We start from the raw sequence: 16,487 nt of genomic DNA on the forward strand, positions 1-16,487 counted from the left end.
GGTTTGGGGTTTTTGTTCTGTTATTTCCTGTTTTATTTTGTAATATTCTTGTGTCTGATAGTTTTGCTTCCTGTGTTGGATTCCTGTGATTGTTCTCTCCTGTGTCAGTTGGTTTCACCTGTGTCTCGTTGTCTCCCCTACCTGAATGTATTTCAGTCTGTGTGTTTCCTTTTTTTCAGTGTCAGATCGTCATTGTATCATGTGCTCTGTGTTCGTTCTCCAGTCATGTGAGTCTCCATGTGTTCCTACGTTACCCTGCTCCCTGGACTCTTTTTGGATTTTTCTTTGTTTGGACTTCTCTTTGTTGGACTTCTTCCTGGATTTCTCAGCGGCCCTTAGTTGTTTTGTGTTCCTCCATAGTAAGTAGTAGTCATGTTTTGGTAATTTTATTAGTTCCCCGTGGGTCTTGTCTGCTCTTGGGTCCGCCTCCTGAACTGAATGCAACAGAGAAATGAATGGCCTCCTCGTCATCCATTAATTCCTGATAATGGACGCTTCATCTGCCTCGTCATTATTCCTTGACATAGACTGCCCTCTGAACCCTTACACACCCAAGAATACTTATTTACTAAAGTGAAGCCTAATGCTCTTAGCATTTAAAAAAAAAAAAAAAAAACATTATGATTTGGGAATGAATTCCATTCTAGCATTGCTCTGTATATTACTGCATGTTGAACTCATGTAGTTTTGGATTTTGATAAAGTAAAACAACCTCCAGCAGTGTGTTTGAATAATTGTTTTATCAATGCTTAATATTTTTTTTTTAACCAGAAAACTTTCTTTGTTTGACATTCCTGATTTAAATAAATAAATAAAAATCAATGAATACAGCAATCTTTTAAACTTCAAACCAAGAGAGACCTTCATGCCTTTTAGTAACATTTGTTCTCAGCTCAAGTATTGAACTGCTGAACAATAATCCAGGGGAGACAAAACCAAAGCTTGAATTACCTGTTGTCATATTTTGCACATCTCCATTACAGACATTAAGACCAAATTTTATTTTTTTCACACAAAAAGGTTGTTCCTATTACAACATTGTTTTTAGACACATTCAAAATACAGATTTGTAAATGTAGATTTGTATTTAAATCACTTTATTCTTGCGTCTGCTAAATATATTGTGGCGTCATCAGCATACATTAAGATGCGTACTCTGAAGAACAGCTTACAAATGATTAAGTGTCAACACTAGTGAAATAAAACAAATCGAATGTTAACTCTAAGTGATAAAAGATTAAACGGTTAAATACCAATCTGAAAAAATGAAAACGTTAAAACTAACAGCTGTAACAGACACATTGAATGGAAGAAATCTAATTTTCACACACCAGCCATCTTGTAACAGCTGTCAGTCTGCCTGTGTTCAAAATAAATAAATAAATAATAATAAAACTCCTTTGTCATTTTGTTTTTCACACCTTCTGCTCTTGGGAGGAAATATGGTTTTCAGACCACTGTCCTCCCATCTTCCCCTTTTTTCTTTTGTCTTCTGTTGGAGACAGGGCTTAAAGGACAAATGAGTACAACAAAAACTGCATATTTCCATTATCACATTCCATCCTATCAACAATAATCTACAAGCATCATTAAGAGTCCATTGAAAGCCTGAAATGCTTCCTCTGGCTCTTCTAAATACTGTACACCTTTTGACCAGTTAGCATTTAAACATACACTCATACATGAATTCACACCAATTCATCATTTGTTGTATTGCCACTCTAGCTGTTTTGATTGCGATCCTAAGTAAGCTGGACTCTTTTATTCTTTAGTTTTTAGCAAATTCCTTCTCTGGTATAAACACTGTTAAAAACAGCATAACTGTTTTAAGTAGGCCTACTTGTGCTCTACCATTTTTCATTTGCAACAAAATACAATACAACTAAAGGTTTTGTTTGGAGATCATATGTTACAATTTTTTTAATAAACCCTGTTGGGCTTTATCAAATATACAAGTATAATTTTAATTCACATACCACAAAGCAAAACAAAATTAGGCCACTATGTTTGCGAAATGATATCTTATACTTTTCTATATACATGAAATTAATTATATTGAGTGCATTATAAACTAACAGATTAAAACTTTTCTGAGGCATCCTTCAACATTTCTAACTCAAGCTTCTTTAGTGCCTTGTTCAATCCATATTTATCGATAACCCATTTCCTCAATATATACAGTATGTCCTCTTTAACAGTTCGAGGTATTTAGTCCAGTTCAGTTCATTTTCCACATGCAGTCGTTTTCATTATTAGGGGTCCAAGCCTGAGTGGGCTGGGAACTGTGAACGCAAGATATCGTAAGATTACCCTGCTGTAATCGTTCAGATTTTATTCATTTTTTGGGTTATTAACAGGCATACTGCAGCCTACACCATAAGAGTTATGCAAGTGAAATTCGCAGGGGAGGTGTGGACTGGTGCACACACCTCAGACACCAAAAATGACATGTCCACCAGCAGGTGGCGCTATAATCAAGGTAAACACATTTGGCCAGTAAATCCCACATTGTTCATCGCACATTAGAAAACCTTACATTCACACTTTCCCTGAATTGAGCTGCATCTCTGGATATAGGCCACGTCCATTTCCGCCTAATTTTTTCCCACAATATCGCGAAATATGCAAAACCTACTCAAGCTCCTCCAAGGCCGTGATTCCGATCTACACGAAATTTTGCATGTGGAATCTATGGACCCTCATGATCAAAAGATATTAAAAGAATTTTGATATTCCAAAAAATGCGCAAGTTATAAAGGAACAACTTCCTATAGGTTGCAGTAAAACAGGAAGTGATGTCATATCTCCACATATGTTTGTCTGATTAACACGGCCACTAGGTGGTGCTACAAATGCGAAAAGTTTATATCTCGTAATCGGCTGCATGGATTCGTATGAAATTCGGTTTGCACGATCTAAGACGATGCCTAAACTCTGGTAATGATTGATTAAAGTGGGCATGGCTTGTTACAACAAATGTAAATTTCTACACATTTGAAATTCTAAACTTCCACATCCAATGCCAATCAGCCTGTAGGTGGCAGTGGAAATATGCAAAAATTATTTTTCAAAACTATTGTTTTTGAACTGAATGTTTTCCAATCTCTGTGCTGCTCTACACCTGTGACTTGCACCGGAGGCTTGGACCCCGTTCATAACTGCTTACAGTTCTAGTTATATTTATTTCTTACCACTGCTGACCGCTTTCTGGTCCTGTGCAGTTCACTTATTGTGCAATCTCACCTGTTTTTAACCGACCGACAGTGTCGGTCTAATTGCTTGATTGAAGAAGGTCTCCGCAGTTCTATGATCCTGGAAATATTCTGATGCAAAGTACTACAGGACACATACAAAACACTAGCAGCCTATTTTCTATAATGAAGGAAAAAGTAGAATTAGAACATTGGATGATTGCGTGGGACATGTCACCTGTCAGGTGAGTGCAGAGGGGGCGGGGCCACATTAAAGTAGATTACGCTGACACGTTTACTGCTGTTGGACTTTAGATTCTGATAAATAAGAAACTCACCAGGAAATACTTCATGTAGGTGAGCTTGTTAATGTATCATCATTAATGTCCAATGAACCGGTAAGGTAGGTAATATTTGATCCACACATTTCTTACTTAACGATTATTGAGGTTTGAATATTATTTAATGAGAGTTATTTAACATTTGATTGGCAGCTGAAGTCTTTACCTCTGACAGGTTGTCACGCCGACTGATTTTTCTTATAATCATATAGATCGACAGTTATTTTAATTCTTAAATTATACATTTAAATCAAGTTACTAATATTTTAATTAACATGATGAGACAGTGATGTTTTCATTTCAAAAAGTAATAATCAAATCTTTTGATTATCAGCTGCTGTATTGATAATGAGTCATTAGTTATTTTCAGCTCAATAAAAGCTGGTAACAGATCAGACTCAGAGTCCCAGAGTACAAACAGTTTGTAACTTCAGATGTAACTAAACAGGTGAGAAACAAAGAGAAGAAAAGTGATCTGAAGCGTGCTGCAGGTAAAATTATTTAACTCAGGTGAGTCTGTTTATTTGTGTTCTGTGCTGACAGAAATGTAATCACTTACCATTCAAAATAAATGTTTTAAAAAGGTCAGATTATGTCTGATGGTAAAGTTGAAGTGTGAGATTATCATTCTAATCAGAACGTGTACGTTTATATATTTAATTCTTTAAAAATAATTTTGTTTTTGAATGTTTGGAGAGATTTTATTGATTATAGAGACATTAATAATGTTGGTGTCTGATGGAGTGGAAATAAATCTGGGAATAAATTAAAGGACGAGTTCACAGTGTTTCAGGTCTGTGTTAAAACAACACTCAGGTTCATCTGAACTCTGAAACATCTTTTTCTTGCTGTGATCATTCTGTTCATACCGGAGTTTAACTAATCAGAACATGTTTCTAATGGAAGTGATGGAGGAGAAATCACAGTTACCTTTAATCTGAAGATTTGAACTTGTTTGATTATTTTATTGTTAAGTTAAAAACAAAACTCCTCATTTCACTAACTGAAGATCATTGATTGATTGATTTATTGATGCACTGATGTTTTCATTGACTGATTGATTAATTGATTGATGTATTGAGTGATTGATTAATGTATTGATTGACTGATTGATTATGTGTTGCAGCTGTTAGTATGAATCGCAGTCTGTCGTCTCTGGAGTTTCTCCTCAGCGTCGTGTCGTCTCTTCTTCTGGTCTGTTGTGTCGGACTGATCGTAGTTTCATGGATCAGTCTGACGCCTCAAGGTAAACACAGACTTTGGTTTTAATAAACTGATCAGGTGTCAGCAGATATTATTGATCAATATGTTGTTGTTGTTGTTTGTGTGCCGAGGTGCCGTTGAGCCAGCGGTGCTGACTGGTCGGATGGTGATCACAGAGGGAGCTGTTTTCTCCGAAGAGCTGAAGAACTCCAGCAGTCTGCACTTTAAATCTCTGGCCTTCGACGTCCAAAACCTGGTGAGATCACAAGCTTTTATTTTGAAAATAACAGGTAGCTTTAACCTCCAGCTACTGGTTATCATCAGCTTTTATTGTGAAAGACAGCAGGGGAAGTGGCAAAGTATTGATCAGTGTGTTTGTCATGTGGAACATGTTTGTTACTGTTGTGATATTTACAGTCAGTTGTATTTATGAAACAGCCTTTAATGTAGAACACACCATCAAGTACACACCAAGTATGGACACTATAAAGCACACTCTGTGATCTATAAGTTTGATCAATTATGATCTGATCAGTTCCACCAGGTTTAAGTGATGTCACAGTCTGTCTGCAGGTGTCACCTGATCACAGTCTGAACTCTGATTGGTTGACAGGTATCAGAGGTGTTCAGTCACAGTGAGCTCCGACGTCTCTTCAAGTCCTGTCAGGTTTTATACTTCAGGTCAGATCATTATTGATCAATGATCAATTTACTAATCACGAGTAGCTGTTGGCAACAACTCCAGTCTGATATATACTGATTGTTTGATTGATTGATTGATCAGGAACAGATGAAACATGTTGATTGAAATAGATTCTATCAGTAACAAAAGTTCTGTATGTATTGATAATTTGATTATTGAATGTTTATTGATGTGTGTGTCCTCAGTCGGGGCAGTGTGGTGGTGACCGTTGACCTCTGGTTCAATCAGCTGATCGATGCGAAGGAAGCAGAGCAGCAGCTGGGGGCGGGACTTCAGGAGGCCGGGACCACAGGATTAGTGATCGACAGAAACAGCATCCAGATCACAGGTGACGCTGTGATGTCGCAGGGGACGCTGTGAGGTCACTGTGAGATCACAGCTTTATTTAGAGTTTAGAAAGCAAACTGAAAAAAGGTCTTATTTTGAACTAGATTTTGCCAGATTAAATAATGTAACAGCAGCAGCTTTAGTTCATGTTGTACTGTACACTAATGACCTTTTAATGAATGCAGACGCAGGCATGTGTTCAGTTCTTGTGCTGCTGGACTTCAGTGCTGCCTTTGACTCTACTGATCATGGCATTCGTTTAGACAGACTGAGGGACTGGGGGGCGAATCTGGCTCTGCACTAGACTGGTTCTCATCTTATCTGTCCAATAGGAGATTCTGTGTCAGCATTAATAACTTCATGTCATCCTTTTCCCATATCAAGTACGGTGTGCCTCAAGGTTCAATTCTGGGACCAATATTGTTCTCCTTATACATGCTTCCCTTGGGTGATGTCATCCGCAGACATGGTATTTCTATTCATTGTTATGCGGACGACACACAGTTGTACCTCCCTATCGAGCCCACTGACCTTAGTACGCTGAGTTCTCTGCAGGACTGCCTGTCTGACATAAAACACTGGATGTCCATACATTTTCTTCAGCTCAACTCAAATAAAACTGAAATCCTGTTATTGGGCCCCAACACATCACTAAACAAATACTGCCATCTGCTGGTAACCTGTCACAACACATCGAGCCTGTTGCACGAAATCTTGGTGTCCTGTTTGATATCAATTTATGTTTTGAGCAACATATCACTAAGCTTGTCCAATCATGTTTCTATCACCTCAGAAATATTGCAAAAATCTGATCTATTTTAGATCTTAGTGATGCAGAAACTGTCGTACTGTAACAGTCTGTTCACTCGTCTTAATCTAAAAACTCTGACAGACTGCAGACTGTACAGGACTCAGCTGCTAGGCTGTTAACCAGGACCAAGAGGTGCGACCACGTCACACCTGGTTCAGCCTCTTTACATCGGCTCCCTGTTGGTTTCAGGATTGATTTTAAGATCTTGCTGATTACTTTTAAGGCTCTTCATGGCTCCAGACTATATTTTAGACCTTGTAATCCCTTATGAACCCTCTCGTAGTCTGAGATCTTCGGGCAGGGGTCTCCTGTCTGTTCCTGAGTCCAGGATGAAAACTAAGGGGGACAGAGCTTTTGCTATCAGGGCCCCGAGGCTCTGGAAGAACTTGCCCGAAGAAATTAGGCTGTCTGAGTCAGTGTCTTCGTTTAAGTCTCTTCTCAAAACACATTTTTATCTGAAAGCAGATCCTGATTTTACCTGAACTGGCTGCTTATTTTATTGCTTTTCTGTATTTTCTGTATTTTATTTCTTTATATTTCATCATTCACTGTGGTGTTTTATTTCTCTTGTTGTGAAGCACTTTGTACTTTGTTTGATAAGTGCTTTATAAATAAAGTTTTATTATTATTATTACTTTACTGGTGCAGATTTCACAAAGAACAATTCAATCTAATGTTCAATATTTGAATGAAACAAACCAAGTGAAAAGAAACTAAATATCAGAATAATTTCAGTTTCAAGTGACTGTGAATCTTTTCCTGCAGAGAAACAAGATGAGACAACAGCTTCACCAACGACTGTCACACCTGCAACAGGTGAGAAAACTCTTTAAACTCTTTTCTATCAAACATCTGATATTTAAAGAGCTTCTTCCCCACCAACAGTAGATTTTAAACTCATGTTTGTCTCCGTTTCTAACAGTTTGTCTTTGTGTCCACAGTGACGTGTCCTCCTCATCAGACATCGTGTGCTGATCGATCGATTTGTGTTCCGATCGATCAGTTCTGTGACGGAATCGATGACTGTCCTGACGCCTCTGATGAAGACGCCGCTCGCTGTGGTCCGTGATGTTTAGCTATCTGCTTTATATTAAAGGATTCATGTTTAACAGCACGCGGATGATTAGCAGGTTTTAATTATATAATTATTAATCATTGTTTATATTAATAATTAAGTTTATCTGTAAGCAGAAGCAAACAGCACATAGATCTCAGATGTGACAGTTCAGGTGTTACTTATCAAACTTCCTGTGACATCATCACTCTTGTCTCCATAGCGACAGCGTGTGACGGTCAGTTCGTGCTGAGAGGTGCGAGCGGTTCGTTCAGTTCATCAGACGTCTCAGAGGCGAACAGCAGCCGCTTCTGTCGCTGGATCATCAGGTACTGACTCCAGGGACCATGCTGGAGGGTCCTTGGGGGGACTGGGTTAGGGTTAGGGGGTTAGGGGGTTAGTGTCCCAGTGATATTTGTTCTGAAGGTGCACTGACGTAGCAGATCACGTGATCAAACAACACCTGAATAGATGTTTGGGGCTTGAACTGTGCGTCAGTGGAGGCACAATGTTAGCGCTGATGTTTGTGACTGTGACCTTTTTTTTTTTTTTACAATGAGGCTCATTTGCATTTAATGGGGCCACATTTGCACCTGTCTTGCCCCTGAGTGTTCAAGACAGCAAATACACAGCTGATTCAGATATATGACATTATCTAGATTAGCCTAGGCTCACAGCAAGCATGACGTCAGGCTACCCTCACTGTGTGTGTCATCATGGCAAAACCTGGTCCTGGAGAGACCGACTCAGTCCTTTTAAAGTAGCCCACTACAGCCAACTACAGACCTGTATCTAACCTTCCCTTTCTCTCTAAGATCCTTGAGAAAGCAGTCGCCAATCAGCTGTGTGACTTTCTAAATAACAATAGTTTATTTGAGGATTTTCAGTCAGGGTTTAGAGTGCATCATAGCACAGAGACAGCACTGGTGAAAATTACAAATTAGCTTTTAATTGCATCAGACAATGGACTTGTCTCTGTACTTGTCTTGTTAGATCTTAGTGCTGCGTTCGACACTATTGACCATCACATCTTATTACAGAGACTGGAACATGTGATTGGCATTAAAGGAGCCGCACTAAGCTGGCTTAAATCCTATCTATCAGATCGATCTCAGTTTGCACATGTTAACGGTGAGTCCAAGTGCTTGCTCATGGTGGGATTTGTTGGGTCTCTGTAAATATTATAAAGAGTTCTGTCTAGACCTGCTCTGTAGGAAAAGTGCAAGGAGAGAACTTCTGTTATGAATTGGTGATATATAAATAAAAGTTAACTGCTGTAGCAGGAACTACCACAGAGGCTGTTTTGAGTACTTTGGCAGGTGTCTTTATGTCACAACCGTGCAGGATGCAGACAAGAAACTTTACAGGTGTGTAGCTGAGATCAAAATGAAGGCCGAGTTTGAAGAGGTCCGCCCCACATGTTGACGGGCGTCGCAGCCGTTGTGATGGTCTCTAGTTCTTTATGACCTGTATTCGGGGCTGTGAGGCCGTTTCATTGATAAGAGAGTTAACGTGACCATCACACTGCATCCATCAATAACTCGATAAAGTTCAGCTCTCAGCAGATCCTGAGGGGAGACTTGTAACAGTAAAAGTTACATTTTAAGGCTGAAAGAGGAGGTTTTTATCACATTAAGTTTCTTTCTGACAGTAAAACAAAGTTGTTGTTTTCAGGGTCGGTCGGGGACTTTCTGTTCAGATCAACTTCCCTCACTTTGAAACAGAAGAAAACATTGACACTCTGAAACTTTATGAAGGAGTCGGTGCAGACAAACACCTGACAGGTAAACCACACACACAGAGGACTGCAGTGTTTGATATGACAGTGCGTGTGTGTGTGTGTGTGTGTTAAGTTTTATTAACAGATCTCAACTTGATCAACTCATTAACTCACATTTTAATATGATTTGCAGCTGAGCTCTCAGGCTCCACCCCTCCTGGGACCATGTGGCTGCTGACTGACCAATCAACTGTGGAGTTTACTTCTGATGATGTCAACAATCTGTCAGGGTTCAACGCCACCTATAGCGCCGCCAACACCTCCAACCTCTCAGGTAACTTTACTACACCTGTGAACAGGAAATATACAACTGTAAAGTCACCGAGTGTTACTGTACCTGAAGCTGTGTGTGTGTGTGTGTGTGTGTGTTCAGACGAGCAGAAGCTGACGTGTACCTTTGAGCAGGGCATGTGTTTCTGGAGGCAGCAGCAGGACGATGATGATGGAGACTGGATTCGAACCAGCGGCTCCACATTTCCCCCGCTGAGCGGCCCGAGTGTCGATCAGACGCTGGGCAACAGCTCAGGTGGGTTCAACATTATAATGACGTCAACAGTGTTAATACAGTCAGAGCAGCATAAAACACTAGAAACAACAATATTAAACCAAGGATGAAACAAACAGGATAATAATCAGGAAGTAATGAAGATAATGAAGGGATTTGTTGGGTCTCTGTAAATAATATTATAAAGAGTTCGGTCTCGACCTGCTCTATAGGAAAAGTGCAGGGAGATAACTTCTGTTATGAACTGGCGCTATATAAATAAAACTGAATTGAAGATAAAACAAGATAAAATAAAGAACCCTGTGAAAGAAAACTGAGAAGTGATCTAAAGGATAATTCTGTTATAAAATGATTATTAGTCATGTTGTTGTTGTTTGTAGTAATATCAGCAGCATTAGTATTATTATCAGTAGTATTGATCAGCTTGTGTGAATCTGTCAGGTTTCTACATCGTCACTCCTCTGAGTCCCGGCCAATGGCTGAAGAGCTTCAGGATCCACAGCCTCCCTCTGACTCCGCCCACACAGCCCATGTGTCTGAGCTTCTGGTAAACAACTGGAAAATAAACACATAAACAACCGCCAATGAAACATGTAAACAACCGGATGTTATTTGTGTTGTCCCAAACTTAATCAGACAGACCTATGTGTAGATATACATGTTAATTGATATTTTGTGACGGACTTCTTAATTGACCAAAGGCTGCAATGAGGCAAAGTTTTGTCACACATCAGTATCATACACACAGTGGATGTGCTGAAAAGATTTCAGCTCTGTAGGACGTACGGCTGATTTTTACGTCTAGAAATTTACATTTGTTATAAGCCACGCCCACTTTTAATCAATCATTACCAACTTTTAGTCATCAACTGAGTCATGACCCTAGATCGTGCAAACTGATATTTCGTACAGATCTGTGCAGCCAATTATGAAAAACTTTTCTCGCATTTGTAGCGCCACCTAGTGGCCAATTGGCACCACATTTTGCACAGAGCCATGGGAAAGCACTGGCTCAAGTTTCGTGTTAATCGGACAAACCTGTGTGGAGATATGACATCACTTCTTGTTCTACAGCAACCAACAGGAAGTATTCGTATTTCATGCAGATCGGACTCACGGCCTAGGAGGAGTTCGAAAAAGTAGGTTCTGCATATTTCACAATATTGCACATAAAAATATATAGGCGGAAATGGGCGTGGCCTATATCTCAAGATGCAGCTCAATTCAGGGAGTGCGTGCATGGAACCTTTTCGAATGTGCGACTCTTACAGTGTAGGCTGCAGTACCACTTTTACCAACGGGGGAAAAAATAGAATGTACATGAATGTAACGCATCAGCCCACTCGGGCTTGAACCCCAAATGAACCAGAATAAAGAGTCTGACTGTCTGCAGGTATCACATGTTTGGAGAAGATGTCCACCGTCTCAGAGTCCTGCTGCTCCGACCGTCTGCATCACAGTCTGAATCTGCTGTTACCGTGGTGTTCCAGAGAGACGGTAACTATGGCGACAACTGGAACTTCGGCCAGGTGACCCTCAACTTAACAACAGAGACCACGGTCAGTGACATCACACAGGAAGTCCACAGACTGATCAGTTTATTGCTCCTTAATAGCAATAAGTTTAATCAGTCAGCTGATCAGACGGTGTCGTCCCTCATTCGTCCAGGAGTGTTCTATCGTAGAAAAGGTTTCAGTCGTAGTCATCTGGACGCCGGAAGTCATTCTCAATTGTGAATCCACAATTGAGAATGACTTCCAGATGGGAGCCGAAACGTCTTGATTCTGAAAACAGTGTCCAGATGACTACGACTGAAACCTTTTCTACGATAGTCAGCTGATCAGTAACTGATCGATCTGTATGACCTGTAACCTCTGCAGGTCGTGTTTGAAGCTCTAAAGAAAAGAGGGATGAGGAACGACATCGCTTTGGATGACATCACACTGACCTCTTCTGCCTGTGGCCCTGCCCCCCCTGAACCAACCAATGTACCGCCTCCACCGACCACTCCCCCTATACCAGGTGAGACACAGACCACGCCCCCTGTTATTATGATTCATATTGTTGAAGTCTATTAAATATTTTAAGTTATTATTTCTAATAATAGATTGACTTCTCCTGTCACATCTGTTTTATTTTATCATCTGCTTGTATGCTGTTGTATATGTCTGCAAATAAAAAACTAAAACTAAATGTTTGTTTTCTTAGTTGGACAAATGATTTATGTTTTATTTTTATTTGTGTCCATCCGTTAAGCATATGTTATTTTTTCTTTCTATTACAAACTTTGGCTAATGTTTAAAATTATAAAAAAAATGTAAATAAAGATGATGAATCTGCTGTTGACGATGGGTTTCACTGTTTAACTTTCTGAATTGTTAATCATTATCGTTAATTATCACACACGACGGCCTGTAATTTCTTTTCTTACTGCAACAATGTTCTGACTGTATCATAAGTTCATGTCAGTAGCATATGTGATGTGGATTCAGTCTGACTCCGCCCTCTCTGCCCTGATTGGTCCAGCTGACTGTGGAGGACCCTTTGACCTCTGGGAGCCAAACTCCACCTTCAGCTCCCCAAATTACCCACAATCCTATGGGAACATGGCTAAGTGTGAGTACACCAGGCTCACTTCCACTTTTATTTCTGACTCATACTAATACCTGTACTTGTACTAATTACTTGTACTTCACTTCTATCTGCGTACTGATCTGTGTACTGTGTACTGGTTTCTGTAAACTGACTGAATTTAATAATAGAAACAAAATATTTATAAATATAGATGTTAGAGTGAGTCTTATAGCAGCCCCTGTGCCCTCAGGTGGTAATTACATTGGTAATGACCAATAATAGCTTGCAGGTAGGTGGACAGGTAACAAGCAGGCAGGTTCAGGTCCAGTTTCAGGGGACAGAAGCTCGAAAGCAAAAACAAAAGTCAAGACAGAAATCAGAATCAGAATCAGAAATACTTTATTGATCCCCGAAAGGAAACTCTTTGTTACAGCAGCTCGCCTTTACGTCAGTGCACACAGGAGAAAGTACTAACAAACAATATGATACACTATAAAAACTATAAAAACAGGTCAGAAAATAAATTAAGTACCAGGTCGGTATAAGTGTAAGATAAACTAAGTGTCGAGTAAGACGGTGTAGTCCCTCATTCGTCCAGGAGTGTTCTATCGTAGAAAAGGTTTCAGTCGTAGTCATCTGGACACTGTTTTCAGAATCAAGACGTTTCGGCTCCCATCCGGAAGTCATTCTCAATTGTGAAAAAATTGGACGGGAACTGGAAATTTAAACTACTCTGAGTTACATAAGCCCTGCCCTCAGGAAGGAATCTGCCTGAGTATCTGTAAATAGCTAGTTGCACCTGAAACTGACCTAATAGTTTCAAGATGGCCCAGTAATCAGTAATCAGGCCTATTGTTCTCTGGCTGCATCTACTTCATCACTGCTAAGTGCCTGATTAGCATGTGATAGGCGTGACCAAGGTGATAATACACTCTGATAGACTTTGGGCAGATTAAATCTCAGACCACCATTTCTGTTCAAAGAGGGTTCTCTTTCTTCACAAAAATGGCTTCCTTGACGCCCGTTCAAACCAACTCTTCTCTCTACTAAGAATCTTCACCTCGCTGTCTTCAAATGTGTGGTTTGTAGCTTTTAAATGCAAATGCACGGCGCTCTGTAATCCTGAGTTAGCGTGTCGTCTGTGCTGATAAAGTCTTTTGTGAAGTGGCTGTTTGGTTTCGCCTATGTACCGTTCTTTGCAGTTTTCCTCACTGCACTGAATGGAGTAGACAACATTGCTCTGTTTCTGTGTGGGTAACCTGTCCTTAGGGTGAACGAGTTTCTGTCTTAAAGTGTTGCCTGGTTTAAAGAAGACAGGAACATCGTGCTGTCTAAAGATCCTTTGTAGTTTTTCAGACAGTCCAGACACATAAGGAATGGAGACACCGTTCCTTCTTGGTTCAGTTACACTTTTGTCCTGTTTTTTGGCTCTTTTAACTTTGTTGATAGCCCAAGTAGGATAACCACAGGCTGAGAGTGCATTCTGGACATGCCTTTCCTCTTCCTTCTTACCCTCTGAGCCTGTGGGCACTAAAGTAGATGCAGCCAGAGAACAATAGGCCTGATTACTGGGCCATCTTGAAACTATTAGGTCAGTTTCAGGTGGAACTAGCTATTTACAGATACTCAGGCAGATTCCTTCCTGAGGGCAGGGCTTATGTAACTCAGAGTAGTTTAAATTTCCAGTTCCGTCCAATTTTTTCACAATTGAGAATGACTTCCGGATGGGAGCCAAACGTCTTGATTCTGAAAACAGTGTCCAGATGACTACGACTGAAACCTTTTCTACGATAGAACACTCCTGGATGAATGAGGGACTACACCGTCTTATTTTGAAGAATTTTGGGCAGAAAACCGTGGATCTGGTTCGGGAACTCAAAAACACAGCCAGGAAATTAGCAGACCACAGGAACCATCTCCGTTTTAATCTAAGATGCAGGCAGAGCAAGATTATTCCCAAGAGCCTACAGATTAAACCACCAGTAAAAGGACACAGAGCAGAGAAGATTTGGAGAAGAAACCTGACCCAGATGCTTAGTGAAAGGATCAGGGAAAACAACTTAAGAATAGACAATTTGAAGAACAGAATAGAATTTTTGCAGAAGAAGTTATCAAGCATTGTCCCAGAAGAAATCCTCAAGAGAGTGATGGACTTTACACAGGTAGCACAGGGTGCACAACATAGGAAGAGCAAGGAGCGGCAAATTAAGAAATTTAACATCCTTTTGAATAAGAAGAATCTAGGAAAGGACCAGCACAACAGGAGATCAGGGACTGAACAAAGTGAGACATGTATTAACAGAAACAATTGGATCAAAAACTTATCAGACCGCATCCTGACACAGGCAGAAAAAGATGTGCTCTCCAAAGGGCTCAACTTTTCAGTTACATCCAACCACATCCCTACAGTGGACTACATCACAGCCACCGAAACAGCCATTAGGAAGAACAAGATGACTGAAGCAGAGGCTGCAGACCTGAGGCTACGTGTCACTGCAACATTAAAGAGTGCCAAACCACCTCCTTCCAACATTACATCCGAAGAGAGGAGGGCACTCTCAGCACTGCAGAAGGATCACAGCATAAACATTCTACCAGCAGACAAGGGTCGCTGCACTGTGATTCTGAACACAGCCGATTATGAAACCAAGGTCAACAACCTTCTTGAAGACACAACCACATATCAAAAACTTAAAAGAGATCCAACCAATGGCTACAAGAAGAAGGTTATAGACTGTCTACAGAAGCTTGAGAAGGAGGAGGTGATAGACAGGCCTCTGTACTACAGACTATACCCTGGGGAAGCCATTCCATGCATCTATGGCCTTCCCAAAATTCACAAAGAGAATGTTCCACTCAGACCCATCGTGTGCAGCACAGATTCCATCACATACAACATAGCCAAACATTTGACTACAATCTTGGCTCCGTTGGTGGGAACACAGTACATCATGTGGAAAACACACAGAAATTTGTGGACAAAGTGAAACATCTCCAGTTGGACCCAGATGACGTTATGGTTTCTTATGATGTAGTGTCCTTGTTCACTTGCATCCCAACCTCAGAAGCAGTGTCAGCGGTGATGAGAAGACTGCAGGAGGACTCCACCTTGCAGCAAAGGACCAAGCTTACACCTGAACACATATGTAAACTATTAGACATCTGTCTCAACACAACCTACTTCCAATTCCGGGGACACTTCTACAGACAGATTCACGGTTGTGCTATGGGCTCTCCGGTCTCTCCCATTATGGCCAACCTGTACATGGAACAGTTTGAGAAGAAGGCATTATCCTCGTTCCCGGGCACACCACCAAGTCATTGGTACCGTTACGTGGATGACACCTTTGTGAAAATCAAGAAACAAGACTTGGAAGCGTTCTCAGAGCATATTAATACGGTGGACCCCAACATCAAGTTCACGCGTGAGGATGCAAAAGAGAACCGCTTGGCCTTTCTTGATTGTTCTACTCTCAGAGGAGAGGACGGAAAGCTCCAGATAGAAGTGTACAGGAAACCAACACATACGGATCAATACCTGCTCTTTGACTCACACCATCCACTACAGCACAAGCTGGGTGTAATCTGGACATTACAGCACAGAGCCAAAGAAGTGCCCACAGGCTCAGAGGGTAAGAAGGAAGAGGAAAGGCATGTCCAGAGTGCACTCTCAGCCTGTGGTTATCCTACTTGGGCTATCAACAAAGTTAAAAGAGCCAAAAACAGGACAAAAGTGTAACTGAACCAAGAAGGAACGGTGTCTCCATTCCTTATGTGTCTGGACTGTCTGAAAAACTACAAAGGATCTTTAGACAGCACGATGTTCCTGTCTTCTTTAAACCAGGCAACACTTTAAGACAGAAACTCGTTCACCCTAAGGACAGGTTACCCACACAGAAACAGAGCAATGTTGTCTACTCCATTCAGTGCAGTGAGGAAAACTGCAAAAGAACGGTACATAGGCGAAACCAAACAGCCACTTCACAAAAGACTTTATC

The 16,487-nt window shown here is 40.6% G+C and overlaps 1 protein-coding gene across 3 annotated transcripts in view; it reads left to right on the plus strand.

Moving 5' to 3' along the window:
* Positions 1-3,511: 3,511 nt before the first annotated feature.
* tmprss15 (transmembrane serine protease 15) overlaps positions 3,512-16,487 on the plus strand; it is a 31,251-nt gene continuing 18,275 nt past the window's right edge. The window contains exons 1-16 of one of the 3 annotated variants that reach the window (XM_044222516.1): positions 3,512-3,594; positions 3,981-4,042; positions 4,659-4,778; positions 4,867-4,991; positions 5,349-5,416; positions 5,624-5,766; positions 7,342-7,392; positions 7,518-7,637; positions 7,854-7,959; positions 9,305-9,414; positions 9,544-9,684; positions 9,784-9,936; positions 10,357-10,462; positions 11,309-11,474; positions 11,796-11,937; positions 12,442-12,531. In XM_044222516.1, the coding sequence (XP_044078451.1) occupies positions 4,667-4,778; positions 4,867-4,991; positions 5,349-5,416; positions 5,624-5,766; positions 7,342-7,392; positions 7,518-7,637; positions 7,854-7,959; positions 9,305-9,414; positions 9,544-9,684; positions 9,784-9,936; positions 10,357-10,462; positions 11,309-11,474; positions 11,796-11,937; positions 12,442-12,531 (1,633 nt within the window). In that variant the 5' untranslated portion in view covers positions 3,512-3,594; positions 3,981-4,042; positions 4,659-4,666. The remainder of the gene's footprint in view (positions 3,595-3,980; positions 4,043-4,658; positions 4,779-4,866; positions 4,992-5,348; positions 5,417-5,623; positions 5,767-7,341; positions 7,393-7,517; positions 7,638-7,853; positions 7,960-9,304; positions 9,415-9,543; positions 9,685-9,783; positions 9,937-10,356; positions 10,463-11,308; positions 11,475-11,795; positions 11,938-12,441; positions 12,532-16,487) is intronic. The other 2 variants (XM_044222519.1, XM_044222517.1) reach the window with 2 other exon arrangements.

Source organism: Siniperca chuatsi, linkage group LG14 (assembly GCF_020085105.1).
Source record: "Siniperca chuatsi isolate FFG_IHB_CAS linkage group LG14, ASM2008510v1, whole genome shotgun sequence".
Classification (NCBI taxonomy): domain Eukaryota; kingdom Metazoa; phylum Chordata; class Actinopteri; order Centrarchiformes; family Sinipercidae; genus Siniperca; species Siniperca chuatsi.